The sequence below is a fragment of the Amia ocellicauda genome, chromosome 2 (assembly GCF_036373705.1).
Source record: "Amia ocellicauda isolate fAmiCal2 chromosome 2, fAmiCal2.hap1, whole genome shotgun sequence".
In the NCBI taxonomy this organism is placed as follows: Eukaryota; Metazoa; Chordata; class Actinopteri; order Amiiformes; family Amiidae; genus Amia; species Amia ocellicauda.
The window spans coordinates 35,126,642-35,145,766 of record NC_089851.1 but is presented as its reverse complement, the minus strand read 5'-3'; the positions used below and the strand labels follow the sequence as shown (position 1 = coordinate 35,145,766).

The 19,125-nt window shown below is 45.2% G+C and overlaps 1 protein-coding gene across 3 annotated transcripts; it reads right to left on the bottom strand.

Moving 5' to 3' along the window:
- Positions 1-1,676: 1,676 nt before the first annotated feature.
- LOC136769786 (maestro heat-like repeat-containing protein family member 1) lies at positions 1,677-16,937 on the bottom strand. Of its 3 annotated transcripts, none has more exons than XM_066723341.1 (25): positions 16,882-16,937; positions 16,328-16,372; positions 12,087-12,229; positions 11,701-11,826; positions 11,369-11,531; positions 11,155-11,253; positions 10,907-11,058; positions 9,564-9,704; positions 9,203-9,295; positions 9,019-9,082; positions 8,808-8,921; positions 8,516-8,616; positions 8,294-8,433; positions 8,080-8,194; positions 7,727-7,983; positions 7,527-7,641; positions 7,132-7,260; positions 6,839-7,030; positions 6,569-6,718; positions 6,250-6,378; positions 6,032-6,134; positions 5,855-5,920; positions 5,492-5,678; positions 4,195-4,342; positions 1,677-2,312 (listed from the first exon to the last, which is right to left on the bottom strand). In XM_066723341.1, exons 2-23 carry the CDS (start codon positions 16,347-16,349, stop codon positions 5,536-5,538), a joined length of 2,757 nt encoding a protein of 918 aa, XP_066579438.1. In that variant the 5' UTR covers positions 16,350-16,372; positions 16,882-16,937; the 3' UTR covers positions 1,677-2,312; positions 4,195-4,342; positions 5,492-5,535. The 3 variants fall into 3 exon arrangements, with proteins under 3 accessions (XP_066579438.1, XP_066579436.1, XP_066579435.1); XM_066723339.1 differs by having other exon boundaries at positions 4,189-4,342; positions 16,793-16,883; XM_066723338.1 differs by having other exon boundaries at positions 16,793-16,883.
- Positions 16,938-19,125: the final 2,188 nt, after the last annotated feature.

Below are 19,125 nucleotides of genomic sequence, written 5' to 3'. Positions count from 1 at the left end.
TCATAATGTTATGGCTGATTTGTGTATATATGTGTGTGTGCATGTGTGTGTGTGTTAGTGTTTGCTTGGAGGTCATGTGACAGTGCTTTGCTCAAAGTAACTAATATGACCCCGTTCACACTTATTAGGCCGGTGTAGCATAAGGTACACTTATAAATTTCAATTAAAGAAGTGAATTTATAGTATCACCGTATCACGAATCCTGGAATCTTGTAGAACTCAATTTCTGTAATAATTGGACGCAGACACCAATTCCAAAGATATAAATTGTCAAATTTATTCAAAAACAAAGACTAAATGTAGCACTACACTAATTATACAAAAGGGAAAAACTAATTAAAATTCAACTCTAGATCAACAAATCAAAGACAAATCACTTCCGTGACCAAATCAAAGACCATGGGATAGCATATGATAACACAAATCGTTAAACAAAAAAGGTTATAAACACATTGACTACAATACCGGTTAGTAAGACGAAGGTGAGTCTCTCGTTAGTATTATTAGTCAGACATTAAATAACTACGCAGGTTAGTATTTATGTCAGGTAACTTCTCGTTATATATATATCAGTCTCATTTACGTTTAGGTGCCGAGAAAGATCCTATCATTACTTGTTACCACAATTTCCCTTAACTGATTATTATTCAATGATTAAGGATAGGCAGGGCCACCAATAATCTAATGTCTATTAACTTGTGTCAATTTCAGACTAAACAGTTAAACAGGAATGAGAAGATATTTCTCGGCGTTGACAGATTTTATTTCTAAAATTATCAACAAAACAGTTTAATGCAACACACATTTATATTTAAGAAAACTAAATGATATTACACATTCTAGAGTTATGAATCACAGATTAACATTTCTAATTGATTTCTCAAATGTCATGAATCATGAACTCCAAACTGTTAACTTATCTGAACTTCGTCGCAGAGAGGCCTCTCTGTCTTCGGGCTCAGATAACAGCGCACGGCACGAGGTCCGTGTGGTTTGGAACAAAGGCAGTCCGGTTCGGCTTTGTCCAAGAACTTCCACTCAGTCGATGCACCTGGAAGTTGGGGTTTCGCGAATGTAGAGTCTTTTCCAAACAGATTTTCCACTGGTTTGAAGGCTCCAAGGTTGTGCACAAAATCTTCTTTGTAAGTGGGGTTCCACCATAGTTACTTGAAGACAAAGTCTTTGAGGAAAGCAGGGCCCTGTTTGTTCCAAGGGTCAAGTTTCTTAAGACTCAAATAGCTATTTAAATGACTGACACTTTCGTATACAGTCGACTTAGTCAATTGTCCAGCCGTAAAACTCCACTGATCAGGTGGGCACAGGCGGGCAGCGCAGTCTGTAAAGTTCTTTATTTAATAAAGTCCTTTAAAAGAATTCTTCGTACGGCTCAATCTCCTTCTCCCAGTTTAACTCTTCTGTTGCCGGCAAAGACTTGGTTGGTTTCTGGTTCCGGTTCTGGCAACAGAGCTACAGGTTGAGCTGTGGCAGCGAGTTGCTGGTTCAGGTGAGAGAGAGAGAGAAAGAGAGAGGCCGTGCGCTGTTCCTTATAGTCTGTCAGATCAATAGGTGATTGGTTCCTGAGTTCTTGAGATTGGATTTCGGTTTCAGCCCCCAGTGTCCTATTGGAGGGGGGCTTGATTTATGACTGATGTCAATCCATGCCATCTTTTGGAAATGCCGGTTGGCCCGGGTTCGTAGCTCTATGTCGGGATTTCGGCTCTCGTCCACTTCAAAGAGTTTTTATTACCTACAGGCCCCTTTCTCCAGACATCTCATAGCAGAATTCCAAACTATTTGGCTTCTTCTTGGTGCCATCCTCCCCAAAACTGTCACCCCGATGCAAACCAGCTCCAAGCTGATGAGTTAAGGAAATCTGATAACTTTGGGGGGGAGAGGTCTTCTTTAGATCAGTGCTTCAGCTCAGAGCTCTTATCAAAATACACCCAACATAACGCTACACCGGCCCTGGGCCGCCTCAAATTTAGCTTTTTTTTAGCTTTTTTAGCTTAGTACAAGAACAAACAATAGCAAGTTTACCAGCTACACACTTTTATTTTCATTGACTGAGGACAGTGAGCAGGTCTTCAGGGCTCTGGTGCGCTCCATTGAAAGAAGCCAGGCGGAGCTGCTGGAGCAGATTGAGGAGAAGCACAGAGCGGCGGAGAGGCGGGATGAAGGGCGACATGGCGACTATATTCTGACTAGAAAGATTGTCACTATAAACCCGGTGCTTGAGGGCAGAAACGTCAGTTCTCAGTCAACCAGTTGTACTGCAGTCCATCTTAATACTCACTGTGAAGTGCCTCCAATTTCTACAGAAGGGAACATGTGCCAGTTATTGGTCAATTAAACAATACACTCCCTTTAATTTGTATTATTATTTTTAGTAATAGCATTTTAAAATATTCACAGTACTATACATCTGTAAATCCTGTGGTGAATGTCCTGGCCTCACAGGCACTTGCACTCAGGGCAAGGGTTACTGTCCAGCCCCTCTGTATTCAAGCTGGCATCTCCTCTCCTCCCCAGAGAGCGGCGGCAGTAGCAGTGACCACAGCCCATACATCTCTAGGAAATGAACCACTGTGGAGCAGTGACGTCAGTACAATCAAACATCTGACGTCCCCCAAGGAAAGAGTGTGTTGTGGTGCCCCTGGGTTTTCACAGATTCCTCACACATGGGCCAAGTGCTAAAGGGAGCGCTGTGTGATCCTGTCACTGTGCTGAGTCAGTGTAACCCTGATGAGTATGAAAACAGGTATTTTGTTCTGCATGATCATCGTTTCCCAAGAACCCCCCCCCCTCCCTGTGAACTACAGCTGGTCTGTTCAGGTCTGGGAGGGAGTCTCTGCGTCCAGGTATCCTTCTCCCCGGATTTCCACTCCTCCTCCTCCACCCTCATCTCCACGGCTATCTTGCAGCCGGGAGGGCTCAACAGAACCGGCCTGGTTTCCCAATTCACAACACCCTGGGCCAGCCAGTGTCCGGAGCCAGCTGGAAACCCCTGGTCAAGATGCACTTGTCACGTTTAGGTACACGAGCCGGCTCTGTAAAAAAAACACGGCCTCCTGTAGAAGCAGCCCAATTAGACGCACTGGGGCTGCTTTCACTGAACCAGATTAGCACGAGCCTTGCCCCCCCCACAGTAGATTTAGATCGGGTGAATCAAGATCAGTGAAGCCAGTCTTACTCACACACTTCAGTCTTTTAACACACTCTGTGGGGCACCTGCAGTGATCTGAATTCTAGTGTGCTTGTTTTGTTGTTTTTTGAGGCTCACCTGCAGGGGAGGGGGACACGGGGCAGCGGCCGCCGAGTCCTGATCATGCAACATGGAGCATATGGGTGGGTGAACTAGGGGTAGAATGACTGCTAGCTTTATGGAGTCGATTAATTAAGGGTAAAGTACTATTCAGGATTGTAGCAAAAAAGATAAAGAAAACCGTTTATTCTGCACGGACGTAGTGAAAAGTAACTAAAACAACACGAAAAAGGAAAATCAAACGCATTGCTGTTAAACCGCGGTCTTCAGAATTATTTAGCCTATGATCATGTAGATTATGTATTCATATTCATGTTACACACACACACACACACACACACGTCACACTAAACCATGTATCCATTGCCTTTTAAACACTTTTAAACAACTGAAATGAAAATTCAAGAACACAGGAACGCTCTTCCCTTGCTTCTCGCCTCGGAGACAGTTCTTAAAATCTATATAGGAATTTCTCTCATTTTAGTAAATTATTCTACCAATGGGAATACTGAATACTGTCTCTACAACACAGCAATGCTTTCCCAAAGTTTAGTTTAACCTTCCCTCAACAACTCCAGTGTGCTTGTATCTGGTATTACTTGGTGATGTCTTGTGTTCTGGAACATCGTATCAATACAGACGTGTGCAGCACTCCACTGACTCTCCATTGTCAATCAATCAATTTGTATAGCGCCCTTTGCAGGGTAGCCACAGAGCGCTTTACAGAGTGATAAAAATGAAAGAGAAATGTTAAGTTTAAATTAACAAAAATAAAGTAAACCAACATTAAATAAACCATTAGGCACGGAGGAGAGAAGAACAAAAACTCCTATGGATGGCAGATTGTTACAGGAGAAAATACATCTCTGGGGGTCCATGGCTTAAGGCCTAGGCAAAATATTTTCTATAGTAACAGAAAGTCGCACCCAAACCTCTCTCATCCAGTTTCTTCAGTTCCTCCCCGATTTCGGCCTTGATTCCAGTCAAAGCTTTCCGCATGGTGCGAGAACAGGAGTCGCGATGAAAACCAGTGTCAGCCCTGTCCATGCTGTCCCGACGGGTGAGCAGGGATGGCATTCTCTACAGCAGGAAGGAGGAGAGAGAGTCTTTAGTGCAGCGCAGAGAGAGACGGCCTGGGGAGGGAGGTGGGCTCTGCCCCAGAGACTGGTTATTAAAACCCCATTTCACCCTCAACAGAACCCTTTCAGAAGGGCGGTAGTGTCTGGACATCAGTCATTTCCATTCAAAAGCCCAGAGGAAGGTAGTGTTTGTAATGTTTAACAGTACTGGAAACTTCACTACAATTAGTATTGATGATTTTTTCCACACTAGGTTTTCTTTGATCCGTTTCTGAGCCGGACATCTCGCTCATATAAAACAGATCCCTCTGAAATAAACACGCTGGATTGTTGATTCGTCTCAAGTGATATTTTATACATCGAATGTGAAACCAGTTTGATTCCCCTGAGCCTTTAAAGACAAGTATTCAAAAGTGACTACAAGAACCAATACCGTTCCATGTGCTTTTATGGTTTTAACAGTTTATAGTCATATCCATTGATCAATTAATTCCAGGTGCTCTGACGTGATTGTTACACACATGCACAGCATTCGTACAGATTCCTGTTTTATTCAACATGGTATTAACTCTTTACAGTCACCCCCATTTGCCCCTGGTTGAACTTTAATATGGACATTATAATGAGTACAGGTATGTGACACTTATCAAATGAAACTAGACAACTTGTGCTATAATATTCTGCATAGTTGATCATGATTAGACAAACTATATCACACTACTACCAAGTTCTTTCACAAAAACAAACAGTTTTTTGAAATGTTGACCTTCTGGCCTTTTTCCTGCAATCAATCTTTTTTGAAAATTGCTAGTTGAAATAACACTCCTTTTGGAGAAGTTGTTGGGTGAAAATAACATAAGAAATGAAGGAATTATGTGCATTTGAAAAAAAACTAGCCTAGGCGGTAAAGTTTAGAGAATTTGTACCACAAAATACTCACAAGTCCATTATAAGGGACACAAGCATGTGGGGCCACTTTTTGTCCAACATTTCCAATCTATGCGTGATTTTAATACCTTAAATATTGAGATTATAGAACACATCTTCACAGTATATTGAAAACACTTGTATGACACTGTGGTATCAGACACCCATCTACACAGCAGTGTGTCAGAGGACATGATGAGATCCGGCGGCCTCACTCGGTTACCCTGCGCAGCTCCTGAGGGGGAGACCTCATCTCCTCGCCTCTCCTCATGGGTGGTAGCAGAAGAGCCTCTTCCACACGGGCCTCTTCGCTGGCCTCTGTTGCTGGGAGGCAGTGCAGTACTCCAGGGCCTGAGAGGCGCAGCTCCTTGCCTGTGCGTCGCTCTCCTCCTGCAGGGCCCTCGTCAGAGCTGGAGACACAGGGAGAGGACGGGCTGAACACACAGCGCTGAGTGACAGAGAGGGCACAGCGACAGGCTGACACACTCTACTCCAGCCCAGCAGCAAAGACTGGCTCTTTACACACAGCCAGGACCAGAGCAGCAGTGACGTGGTAACACACTGACACACTCAGGGGCTGCTTTACCTGCGAAGCTCTGATCCATCCATCGATGACTGAGGAGGGACTGCGGGGTGTTTTTAATCAGGGACTCTGTGGGTCAGAGAGAGCAACACTGAGTCACAATTCAGGACAGATCTTGGCTACAGTGTGCCTGTGAGCTCCATCATGGGCCCACATCCTGCCCAGGTGTCATCTCCTCACCTGTAAAGATGGCAGCGCAGGCTCTGACTCCAGGAAAGCGGCTGCTCAGGCAGTCCAGGGCGCAGCTGAAGGACCAGCCCAGGGCCTCTGGGGAATTAGACGCCTAGAGAAGACAGGGAGTCAGATTATGGGACTCTCAGCAGACCGGTTACTCAAGAGCCACAAGCATGCAACATCTCTGTCCTTCATACGCAACACAATGGCCATACTGTCCTTACCCAGAGCGCAAGGTCATCAAGGAAGGTGCGAAAGTCCAAAACCCCTTCCTCCTTGTTCTTGCAGATCAGTCTCCTGATGGTACTCAGTTCTGGCACTGACCCAGTATTGTTGAGGGTCAGGAAGTAGGCCTGCACACAAGACACAAGCTTAGCCTCATCACTTGGCACTGATGCCAAGACACAGTGGCACGATCTGACCGCAACGTCTCAAATTCTACGTTTGTAACTCTTCTTATTCTTAAAAACCGCCGCAGGCCCTCCTGGGTTTGCCCGCCCCAGTGGGGGAATAGAATGGCCAGGGCCAATGAGCTGCCCTTACCTGGGTCACCTTTGGGCTGGCGTCTGGGAGATGCAGAGCCAGACGCACCAGCGCCTCCTCCAACTCCCGTCTGATGTGGGCCGTCACTGCCTGGCACCGGCACAATTCCCCCAGCATGGTGGCGCCGGCGCAGCGCAGCGCCTCGTCCTCCTGGAAACAAGCAGAGAGGGTCAGACACAGCCTGTGACACACTGAGCACGACAGCCTACAGGCCGAACACTTAAACCTCTCACTGAGACACGGAGCCAGAAGAGCAAAACAGGGACTCACTCTTTCCAACAGTGCAGTGACCCTCTGCAGGACATATGCAAGGACATCCCGGCCGACGCTGTCCTGTCTCAGGTTGGGCAGCACCTGCGAGAGGGCGGACAGAGTTCCCAGGACCACTTGCCAGTCCGCCACGTCCATGTCCTGCAGGCCCAAGCCGAGGAAGGCCAGCAGCTCCCGGCTGTGTTCTTTCACCTGCACAGAGACACCCAGAGCACCCCGTCAGCACGGACACCCCCAGAGTGAAGAAATGAAACCTCGGTGGCAGGCGGTACTGCATTGCACACTGTCCTTACCTGGGTGGGCGTGGCTCTCCGCAGGCCCTGACATAGCTGCAACCTCACAGGCACTGAGGGGTCCTGGACTCGACGCTTCAAGTTCTTTAGCAGCACGGCCCTCAAATGTTTCTCTGAGCCGCACAGCAGCTGCAAGACAGGAGAGCAACGCGTTGAGAGAGCAGCCCTCCGGCACCGCACAGCAGCGCACACGAGCCATTAGAGCCGCACACATAGCGCTTTGCAGGCACCAAAAACTTGCTGGTCTGGAACCAAGGAACCCGTGATGTCAGGGGCCGGGGGGCGGGGTTAAGTTGTCTCCACAAAAAGTTCAGCTGGTTCCCAGGCTGAGCACCATCTCCGACACCAGCACCGGCACAATGTCGGTGGAAACGCGCTAACAGAGACACACTCACCTCAGAGAAGAAAGCCGTCGCTGTGACTCTGTGCTGCTCTTGGTCAGAGCTCAGGAAAGGGATGAGGACCTTCACGATGCCGGGGAGATGCCGGCCGCCGTGCTGAGCCATGACCCTGGAGGACAAAGGGAAGGCAGTGAGGAGACAGTAATACGAATACTTTCCTGTCAGCGCAGCCTGTGATGGAGAGAGACCCGTACCTGGCCAGGAGACTGACCCCCTCTGTGTGGCTCTCGGCGCTTGGCAGCTCCGCCCAGGCCGATTCCTGCTGCAGCTGCTCCGACACCATCCCCAGCTGGGCCTGGAGCACCAAGGCCCGCACGGCCAGAAAGGTCTCTCTGATGTCCTCACTGAGGCCCATGCGGAGAAGGAGGGCGCCAAACAGCCGGGGAAAGACCCTCTGAAAGGTCCCATTCCGCTCTGGGGCGGCCAGCAGCTCCTGCACGGCAGAGATCACCTGACACCAGAAGAGACATACAGGGTCACACTCAGAGAGTAGGCACCTAATTTACAGCACTATATCTCTGGAAGCGTCACAGAGAGATGTACTCACAGCCAGGGTCTGGCGCCCAGTGGGTGAGGTGCTAAGCTTTCCCACGAGGAACGCCAGGAGCTTGCGGGACAACTTGCTCTCGGAACCCAAGGCCCTCCATAGCGCACAGCTGGAACTGGGGGAGAGAGTCACAGTGAGACAGAGACACACGGGAGCTCCTCGCTGTGACACGAGCCAATCATGTGTGAAGGACAGGCGCTTATGTGGGGCTTACCTGTCCAGCGCCAGGTCTCGAGTCAGCAACGTCTCGGCGAGCTCCTCCGGGTGCTGAGACACGAGGTGGATGACCACTCTCAGCTGCTGCTCAGCCAAGTGGGGCAGACAGGCTTGAAGAGCGTTCAAGATCTCAGGGACCTGGAGGATAGAGGAGACAGGTGCTCAGTCTGCACACTACACTGCTGCCCAGCACAGTGAGAAACTCCAAACGAGCCCTTACCTGCTTCGTCAGCTTGGCTCGACCGGCCTGCAGGACACGAAAGCAGGCGGAGCTGCTGTCCCGGGGGAAGGAGGGCTGGCCGGCAATGGGCTGGGCGTTCCCTGTAATCAGATTTGAGGTTTGGTATGGAAAGGACAGGAAAACGAATTAATCACAGAGATCAGGAGAAACAATACGGTTACAGGCTGAGTGTGTCTGTGTGTGTGTCGGTGTGTTGCCAATGACAGCAGGAGGTCTGACAGCACTGAGAGCAATGTAGCGCAGTGGGACAGGACGGGGGAGAGGACGGTACCTGCGGTGCTGAGGAGGTGGGCCAGAATCACACCAGCCGCGGCCCGGTTAGGCTCACTGAAGCACTTCAGCAACTCAATAAGGAGACGGGCGACTATCTTTGGGAAGGCGGTGGCTGTGGGAATAAGGCAGGCAGCACAGAGCAGTGAGGACACGACACAGGCCAGCGGATCAGAACCAAGACTCTCCCGAGTGAAAGAAGAGAGACCTACCGAGGAGTGTGACGACGCTCAGGACCGCGTCCACAGGCAGCTGGCTCTCCCGACGGGCGCAGATCTGAAGGAGAAAGACACGGTTACTGTGTACCCAGGGGGAGGCGTCGCTCCGCTACACACAGTCGGCTGCAAAGGGCCCTTGTGTCGGGGTGTCTCGTCCACTCCACAGAACAAGACCTACCTCCTGGTGCAGGCTCCTTAGCAGGGTGTCCACAGAGGAGCGGATTATGTTCCGGTCCAAGGCCAAGGCTGCCAGGACGATGTGCCGCACGTTCTACAATAAAGAAACACAACCGCTGACACACACTGCACTGTGGGCTGGGTTCACAGACCCCAATCAGCATGACTCAAGGGCTCCTCAGTATGTGTTTGTGAATCCGGCTACAAGTTTTTAACTTCTAAAACAAAGTATCAACCTAAAAAATACATAAGAAACTAAACCAAACCCTTATCCTGATGTTAAACATAAAACCAAGGCATTAACCTGGAGCCGGTCTGATCTATCCCACCCCTGCTACCCCAGTCAGCACAGAAAGACGTACCTGAACCAGAGCTTCACCGTTGGACCTCAGTCTGTACATCAGCACTGTGGTGTCGATCAACCCCCTCAGTTTGGCCCGGAGAGTTGCAGGGCTCAGCAGGGGCGTCAGGGCAGCCAAGGCATTGACTACTGCCTCTTTGACCTCCAGGACGGACACAGAGACCGGTCAGTGTGGGCAACGCCAAGAGAGCAAAAGAGCAACAACTCAGAACAAGTGGGCGATGGCAGCACCTTAGGATTATCACTACACAGGGTGAATTACAGTGATTTATACTGTGGTGATCCTGTCCCTCAAGATAACTCACCCTCCCCAAAACACTGTGCCTGGCAGAACCAGCTGGCAGAGGTAATACAACAAATATTTTTGTTTTTGTGTTTCTCGTTTTCTTTTTGTGTTTTTCTTTTTGCATGCGTGTTCTTTATTCAAATTAGCGCCATAAGTAACGAATTCAAACTAAAAAATATTGTAACCAAAAAAAATAAAGATGAAAGATGATGTGGAGATCAAAGCAAAATGTATAGAACTGTAAACAAAAATAATTATAATCAAAAGCAAAACAATAATAATTGGGTTAGGAAGAACCGTCACTCAAATGTGGTGGACCAATGGAGAGCCATGACCTACGCCTCCCTCTAAACCCCACCCTCTCGACAAAACAGTGCCAAAACTCGTAAACTAAAAAAAAAAAAAAAAGCAAAGATTGCAGCACCGCAACCACAGACAGGGACTCCAGTGTGTCCTTTAACATTATTTCCTTTCATTTTTTTTTTGCTTTTGATATAATTATTTTTGTTTACAATTATATACATTTTGCTTTCGATTGTTTTATTTTTGATTTCATAAAAAGAAAAGAATACCCACACACTCACTTATACCTCCAAAAAAATGAAGTATATAACTAGATGGTTTACAAACATGTTTCATATCCTGATGAAGATCTCTGGTTGATCAAAACGCTGTTAAAAAACCTGAGAAGCATGGGCTACATAAATACTTGAGCTATAAGTGAGTGTGCGGCTATTCTTTTCTTTTTATGTGATATGATCTTGTTTGATACCCAGCACCTTCTAAGGTATTCAGATGTGCGTTTGTGTAATCTTTTTTTTACAATTTCTCTTTTTTGATCTCAACATCAATTTTTTCTCAACTATATTTCTTTGGTTACAATATTTTCTATTTTGAATTCGTTACTTATGGTGCTAATTTGAGCACACAATTCTTCCTTTTGGTTTTGCGTTCTGCATTTTGTTTTTGTGTTGTTCTTTTTGCAGTTGTGTTTTGCACTTCAGGCCAACGTATTTACCAGTCCACATCTGACAATCACATTTCCCAGCGGCCCGTACCTGCAGGTTCCGTTCCAACCTGTTCCACGTCTGAAAAGATGAGTAAGCAGTTTCCATGATTGGAAAGAAGTCCTGCTTCCTCAGGGTCGGGTCAGAGCTCCCTCTGGGGCCGGAAAAGAATTCCTGAATGCTCTCAGAGAAGTCCGTGAGCACTGGGAAATGATAAACAGACGCCGGGGTCACTATCCATGAGACACACGCTTCATGGATATCTGTCATTCCAGGAGTCAGCTGCAACCCTCACTCACCTGAGCACAGCGCCATCCTGACCTCAGACTTGGTGGCCTCGTTCAGCATGGGAATTAGCCACTCGATAATGTCCCTGAGATGGGGCACCATTCCGGACACTGCACACACACAAATGGCGGTTAGGGTCAGGGGAGAAAACAGGTCAGTTCCCTGCGGTGCCAGGCATCAACAAAGCACAGTGGCGTCAGGAATTGAAGCAGCAGGCAGACTCACCATTGGCTCGTGACAGATGTCCTAAAGTGGTCAGCCATATGAGGTCTGCTTGCACATCTGGCCTGAACAAAGTGTCCAGAGCTGCCAAGACCTCCTCGAGAAACCTGGATCCTAGGGCCAGCAGGATGTCGCTGGCTGCCTGTCGCCTCTCCGGAAGCACGTTCTGCGTCAGAGGAAGATCAGAGGAGGAGGGTGAGTCTGAGGAGGCTTTCTGGGGACAGCAGTGTATCTGGCACATCTCTGAGTGACAAGAATCATTATACAAAAAAACAGGAAGGTCTTTGTCTAAGGTGCATTTGTTTCAGAGCGCCTCACAGGAGGGAGTGACTCACCGCATCTCTGCCCATCATTTCAGCAGCCATAGCGATGGCCTTCCTGGCTGTGGAGGCGCTGATGGCTTCAATGTGGCTGGTCAGCACCTTTCCCATGGCCTGCAGGATGGGGGTCTCATGGGCTACCTGAGCAGAGAAACACAGGAGGAAGAGCTCACAAGTGATGTGATCAATGTCTCTCTTCTCTGCATGACTGACAGCATTACAGCCTTGAACCCTCTGTGCACAAGGACACTGAGAGCTGGATGGATTTCCAATAACTCAATCACACCATGTACACACTTTATATTCTGCCAAATCAACTGCAGAAAACACAAATCTGGAAGAAGAAACAAAGAAGAAAGAAGGCATGATTCCCACTGACAGACAGATCAAAGGAGTCGCACCTTGTGGTCCCGGGTCATGTAGCCGACACACCACAAACAGAAGTCGTCTGGGTCGGCCGCTTCGGAGAACGCCACCATCTTCTCCTGCAGCTCCTGCTCAGTGGCCCCTGCGTCAAGGGCACGCTGAAGATCGAACATCTTCACTGAGGAGACAATACCAGCAAACAAATATAGCTGCAAGCAGCAACGTAGGGGGCCAAGCATATGTGGAGGGATATGGCATATTTAACAGACTTTAGGGTTTCAGCCATTATGAGATTCAAACCCAGGTCACACACACCACAGTGCGGAGATCAAACCACAATGCCAAATGTCCCAGGCTTCATAATAAGTCTTCAGAACTGCTACAATATGATAATGCTAGTACATGAATATTGAATCTAATAAAGCTATAAGCAGCCAAACACATCTGTATCGTATATAAAATACTTTTCAGTTCTGGCCATGGTGGGACTCGAACCAAGGTCTGCTGTGACCTTACTGTCTGAGCCATATCCAATTCAAGCAATGTATCACAAAACTATCCTATTCCTGTGAGAAGGCAGTACTTAGATCATAACTTCATCGTTTGTAATACGAGTGTGATATAATATGTGAGTGTGTTATAATATGTGTAATATTGTGGTGGAATAGTGTGTAATATGAATATTTATAATATGAGTGTGATGTTATTCCTATACACTCACCTAAAGGATTATTAGGAACACCATACTAATACTGTGTTTGACCTCCTTTCGCCTTCAGAACTGCCTTAATTCTACGTGGCATTGATTCAACAAGGTGCTGAAAGCATTCTTTAGAAATGTTGGCCCATATTGATAGGATAGCATCTTGCAGTTGATGGAGATTTGTGGGATGCACATCCAGGGCACGAAGCTCCCGTTCCACCACATCCCAAAGATGCTCTATTGGGTTGAGATCTGGTGACTGTGGGGGCCAGTTTAGTACAGTGAACTCATTGTCATGTTCAAGAAACCAATTTGAAATGATTCGACCTTTGTGACATGGTGCTTTATCCTGCTGGAAGTAGCCATCAGAGGATGGGTACATGGTGGTCATAAAGGGATGGACATGGTCAGAAACAATGCTCAGGTAGGCCGTGGCATTTAAACGATGCCCAATTGGCACTAAGGGGCCTAAAGTGTGCCAAGAAAACATCCCCCACACCATTACACCACCACCACCAGCCTGCACAGTGGTAACAAGGCATGATGGATCCATGTTCTCATTCTGTTTACGCCAAATTCTGACTCTACCATCTGAATGTCTCAACAGAAATCGAGACTCATCAGACCAGGCAACATTTTTCCAGTCTTCAACTGTCCAATTTTGGTGAGCTTGTGCAAATTGTAGCCTCTTTTTCCTATTTGTAGTGGAGATGAGTGGTACCCGGTGGGGTCTTCTGCTGTTGTAGCCCATCCGCCTCAAGGTTGTACGTGTTGTGGCTTCACAAATGCTTTGCTGCATACCTCGGTTGTAACGAGTGGTTATTTCAGTCAAAATTGCTCTTCTATCAGCTTGAATCAGTCGGCCCATTCTCCTCTGACCTCTAGCATCAACAAGGCATTTTCGCCCACAGGACTGCCGCATACTGGATGTTTTTCCCTTTTCACACCATTCTTTGTAAACCCTAGAAATGGTTGTGCGTGAAAATCCCAGTAACTGAGCAGATTGTGAAATACTCAGACCGGCCCGTCTGGCACCAACAACCATGCCACGCTCAAAATTGCTTAAATCACCTTTCTTTCCCATTCAGACATTCAGTTTGGAGTTCAGGAGATTGTCTTGACCAGGACCACACCCCTAAATGCACTGAAGCAACTGCCATGTGATGGGTTGGTTAGATAATTGCATTAATGAGAAATTGAACAGGTGTTCCTAATAATCCTTTAGGTGAGTGTGTGTGTGTGTGTGTGTTCAATGTGAGGCAGCAATGGCGTCGGCAGCCTCTGGCCGGGCGCGCACTTCTGTATTTTGGAGGCGAGGCTGAAATATGTCCGCATGTCAAACGATGCACAGTTGAGCTGCTCATGTACAGAAATGAGGAAATTGAACAGGTGTTCCTAATAATCCTTTAGGTGAGTGTATGTTACAAGATATTTTTTGTACTCTGCAATATACTACATTAACTAAAGTCTTTTTTATTAGTACAATGAATACATAGACAATATAAAATTGTTAACTATTTCAATATTTGTAAACATTACTATTAGTTAAATTTGTATTGGTAATACAGCTCCCTCTCTTTTTCAGGTCCACATGAATGTGTAACATGTATGGCTTCATAAATGTACTCTATTATACATTCAAGCCTTAATAGCAAGCTCCCCAGTGGCGCAGTGGGTAAAGGCATGAAATGCAAGACTAAGAGACGTTCTCGTATCTTGTATATGTCAACACCGGCATGTGTCCGAGTTCTTGTGATCGAATCCTGCTGAAAGCTTGGCTTGATGTTTGAGTTTCAGAGTATGTGGTCTGTACTGGAAGTTCCTACAAGTGGTGGCATTGTCTGTGATTGATAGAGCATTGATAGATGTGCTATCTAAGTGGATTAGATAAAGTTTGTGAAAGTACAGACAAATTTAGTTTTATAAATCTTTTTTATGAATTTACATTTACAAATCTGAATATAGGTTATAACATGAAGTGTCATGCACCAAGTTTCACATCTGTCCCATTAGCGGTTTGGAAGGAGAAGAGGTTTGAATATGGTCTTATAATTGTCACTTAATCCAATATTGGCACCACACCATATGCCGTATGACCTCCAGGTTATTTGATGAATCAGCTTGCTTTTAACAAATCTGATAGAGGACCAAGCCAAGATCATGTGTGCAAAATTTCACTTCAGACCGCCTAACGGTTTCAGAGAAGAAGATGACTGAATATTTTTGACCAATCCAATATGGCTGCCAAGCCATGACACAGATCGACATCTCTTGAACAAATCTGAATATAGGTCATAACATGCACCAAGTTTCAAATCTGTCCCGTTAGCGGTTTTGGAGAAGAAGATTATTGACAATTATTAGACTACATTCAATCATCCAATATTGGCACCAAACGATAAGGCGTATGACCTCCAAATTTGTTGAGGGACAACATCATATAGGAATCTACTAGCATACCAAATTTGGCGCAGACCTCATGTCTGTAATTTACAGAAGAGCATTAGGGCCAAAATATGTATATTTTGAGAAATAAAGTCAAAAGTTTTGAGATTTAAAGTCAACATAAACTTTTGAGAAAAAAGTTGAAAGTTCAGGTTCAAACACAACAGCATCGATATGGTGTTACAAGGGGACTGGGTAAAACACGAAATGGGTTCTAGATGAGGAGAAGGTTATCATGAAGTTAAAAAGACTGTAGAGCTGTATTGAACTGAAATGTACATATACAAGGGAATTACTGATGTCTACATTACTGAAAAGTATGCCTCGGAACGCTAATAAGCCATATTAATCGATCAAATTGACAAATAGTGTAAGCAAAAAACTACTGTACCTTAAAAAGGACTATGATGATTTTGGGGAGTTGTCTTTTCAATATTAGAAAGCAACCCTTGGAAAGCTAACAACCCAATCTACGACACAAACTTGTGGCATTGGGGACACTTATTTGGTTGTCTCTTCCCAGTCCAATAAATGGCTCCCCAGCATGAAGCTGTTGTAGCACTATTGCACCTTAAGGCCACTATTACCTTTACAAATTCTGTTCAGTTTAACAAATTGTAGAAAATGTGTTTACATTATTATTATTATTATTATTATTGGTGTTGTTATTGTTATTATTAGTATTAAAGTTCATTATTAATATTATTTACATTATGTAATACAATATTTTCAATGAAAACACAAGTTTCTGAAAGCACAGAATAAGTATTTTTCTGCTTTTGACGTCTTTGTAAATCTTTCCACTGTTCTGGCGTTTGGGGTTTTACCCAGTCCCCTCATGACACCATATCGACGCTGTTGTGTTTCAACCTCAACTTTCAACTTTTTTCTCAAAAGTTTCGCTTTTGTTCTCCATATATATATATATATATATATAATCAATCTTAAGTGGCCCTAATGATCGTCTGTAGTAATTACTCTGTAGGATACTCCACAAACACCCATGCAGATAAAATCCAAATATCTCATATTTAAAGGGAGTGCTATATTTGTATGTCCAAACTGAGGACTATTATTATTTCTTATTACTAATCAGTAAAAAGGTCTCAAAACAAATAGCCAACTCACCTAAGGCTTCAAAATGATCCATCCTGGATCCGAGGTGAATTGATACTAAATTAAAACAAGAATTCTGGGTTACATTTCATTTCACTTTATCGATTGTATTATTTTGTGTGAATAAGCACAGTATGCTGACCATTGGTGCATTAGAGTGAAGAAAATCAAGTCAAAGAATTATAAAGTGTATTTTTAAACAACAGTATTGAAAATAAAAGAATGCAGTGTTATACAGTTCAGTATGGCCAACTCAAATATGAATCCCAATGTGCAAAGACAGTTTCCATTGCAAGGCAAGAGATGCACGCATTGCAATATTGTAAATGCATCCAGCAAGCAGGCAAACACGATGTCAGGTTTGTCACAAATACACTCAAACAAAAGCCTCACAAACGAGGTGTCTATTGCACACAATATGAACTGTGTCTTATATTAAGTTCAACACTATTATTCAGTACAGCCTATGGGACTCACATCTAAATAATCAGATTGATAAAGTGATGGATGCGCATTTGATCTGAACAGAAACGCATTTGCACATCTCATCGCTAATTCATACTCACACGGCCGCCTGCGTGCGGATCCACGACGCGCTGAATCCGCAGCCTGTGCGTCGCGTTAAGCGCGTCTGTGACGTCATACTTGAGCTCGGTTTGTTTACTCGATTAGCGCAGTTCTTTCAGCTCGTAGCAGGCCGACACTTCTACACAAAATACATTACAGCTGCTACTTTTCTACAAGGAAAACTTTATTACATGTAAATATGGATTGTGTGAAATGCGTGTCGAGTTCTTTCCTCACCAAAACACCAAACATTACTCATCCGGCCAGCAGTGCGACCCTGCGCTCCCTACCGCCATCTTGTGTCACATGTCCCGCTGCGCCGGCGCACTGAACCCTCAATCACCCGGAGAAGACAGCCAGCTTGGCAAACCAGATTATCACTGAGAGATATCTGCGAATGACTTCCTGTTCATTTAGCGATATCTGTAAATCATTAAAAGATATCTCTAAATGTACTTTTAAATGAGTTATCTGGAATTATTTGAAGATATCTTGAAATATGTGCAGATATCTTTAAATATTTGAAGATATCTTTAAATGAATTAAATATATCTCTGAATTAGAATTTGCCTTGCCATACCCGTCTCCTTCCACACGACTGAGTTACTACCCAAGTTATTATGTCATTTCTTACAAACGGGAGATTGTTGGACACACTGCATACTGTGCACACTATAATTAGTTTATATTTTTGTATATTGTGTTACTATTTCAGAGAAGGAATGCAGCGCCCAGCTTGCATAATGTAGTTCATAACCAACATGGGTGTTGGTATTCAGAACTCACCAGGATTTGTCCATCCTTAATTTTTGGACAGTTTTTGTGTTCACTTGGTTGTTTTAAAACTTTTATTTCAGTGCTTATTAACTACCAAGAACAGGCAACTCATTACCCATTTTGAATGTCCTTGTGGGATGGTAGCATAGTATAATTCTATTTTTTATTTTTGTTTAATTCTATCAATATCAACTATTCCCATCTGAAAGTGTAAACCAGCTGTCTAAAGCCAAAAGGAGGACTCTTTCCAAGTTTCAGGATGTGACATTTCTTCACATTCCCAACAGCCAAACGGACAGGAAAGGAAAAAATTGCAAGAGCTTGGGATATACCTTGCCTGTGGTGTAATGATAGTAACTGCTGCACGATAGCAGGCTTTCTCGTTGTTTCTCATTACAATAAAGAATCCGATTCATATGACATTCTGGGTCAGTGATGTAGTAGAAGCTGAAAATTTGGGAACATTCAAAAACAGACTGGATAGGTTTCTTGGATCACTTAGTTATTAATGGACACTAAACGAGCACGATGGGGTGAATGGCCTCCTCTGGTTTGTACACTTTCTTATGCTCTTAAGTTCTTATGTATGGAGCATCATTTGTGCCAAAAGCATTCATCCTTCAATTTGGTAGTTCATTCGGAAATTCATCAATTTGGCCATTCAACCAGCAGTAAGGCAGGGAAGAGTAACTTTTGTTATGTGCCTAGCAAAGCTTTGCCATCAATGCGCATATGTGAGCCGGTCTGTGCAGTTCAGTTGAATGGTAAACCTGTTTATGCACTGATAGACACAGGCAGTAGTCAGACATTAGTGCGAACAGATTTGGTGGAGGGGCGAGAGTTTACCAGACCAATTGTGATCCGTTGTGTTCATGGGGAAGAGAGATCATATAGGACTACTGAAGTGTTTATTACGGTGCAGAGGCAAAAGTATCTGCTCCAGGTGGGAGTGGTTGAAACATTACCATATGAGGTATTTTTGTGGCAGGACTTACCAGTATTGGCTCATCTATTGAAAACTTTAGCTTGGCCTGCGAATGTAGCCATTACGCGTGGTAAGGCTAAGTGTGCAACTGAGGCTCAGACCACTATGTGGGAGGCCCCATTTGCTGAGGTGGAACTGGAAGGGCAGCAAGGGAAGACTAGGAAATCTAAATGTCAGCGATGAGCGGAGAAACAGGCAGGCATGTTATGCAGAGGATTAGAAACTTGGTGCATGGAATGTGAGACAGCAGTGAATTTTGGAGTATTACAGAGGGAGGACAAGGCATTGTTGAATTTATTCAACAATACAGGAGTTTGGTGAAAGATAACTTTCTGATGGAAAATGGGCTATTGTATAGAGTGGGAGAAGAGGGGAATCAATTGGTGGTGCCAGGGTCAGAGAAGGAGAGAATACTGAGATTGGGGCATTCTATACCAATGGCAGGTCATCTGGACAGAATAGCAAAGTGGTTCTTTTGGCC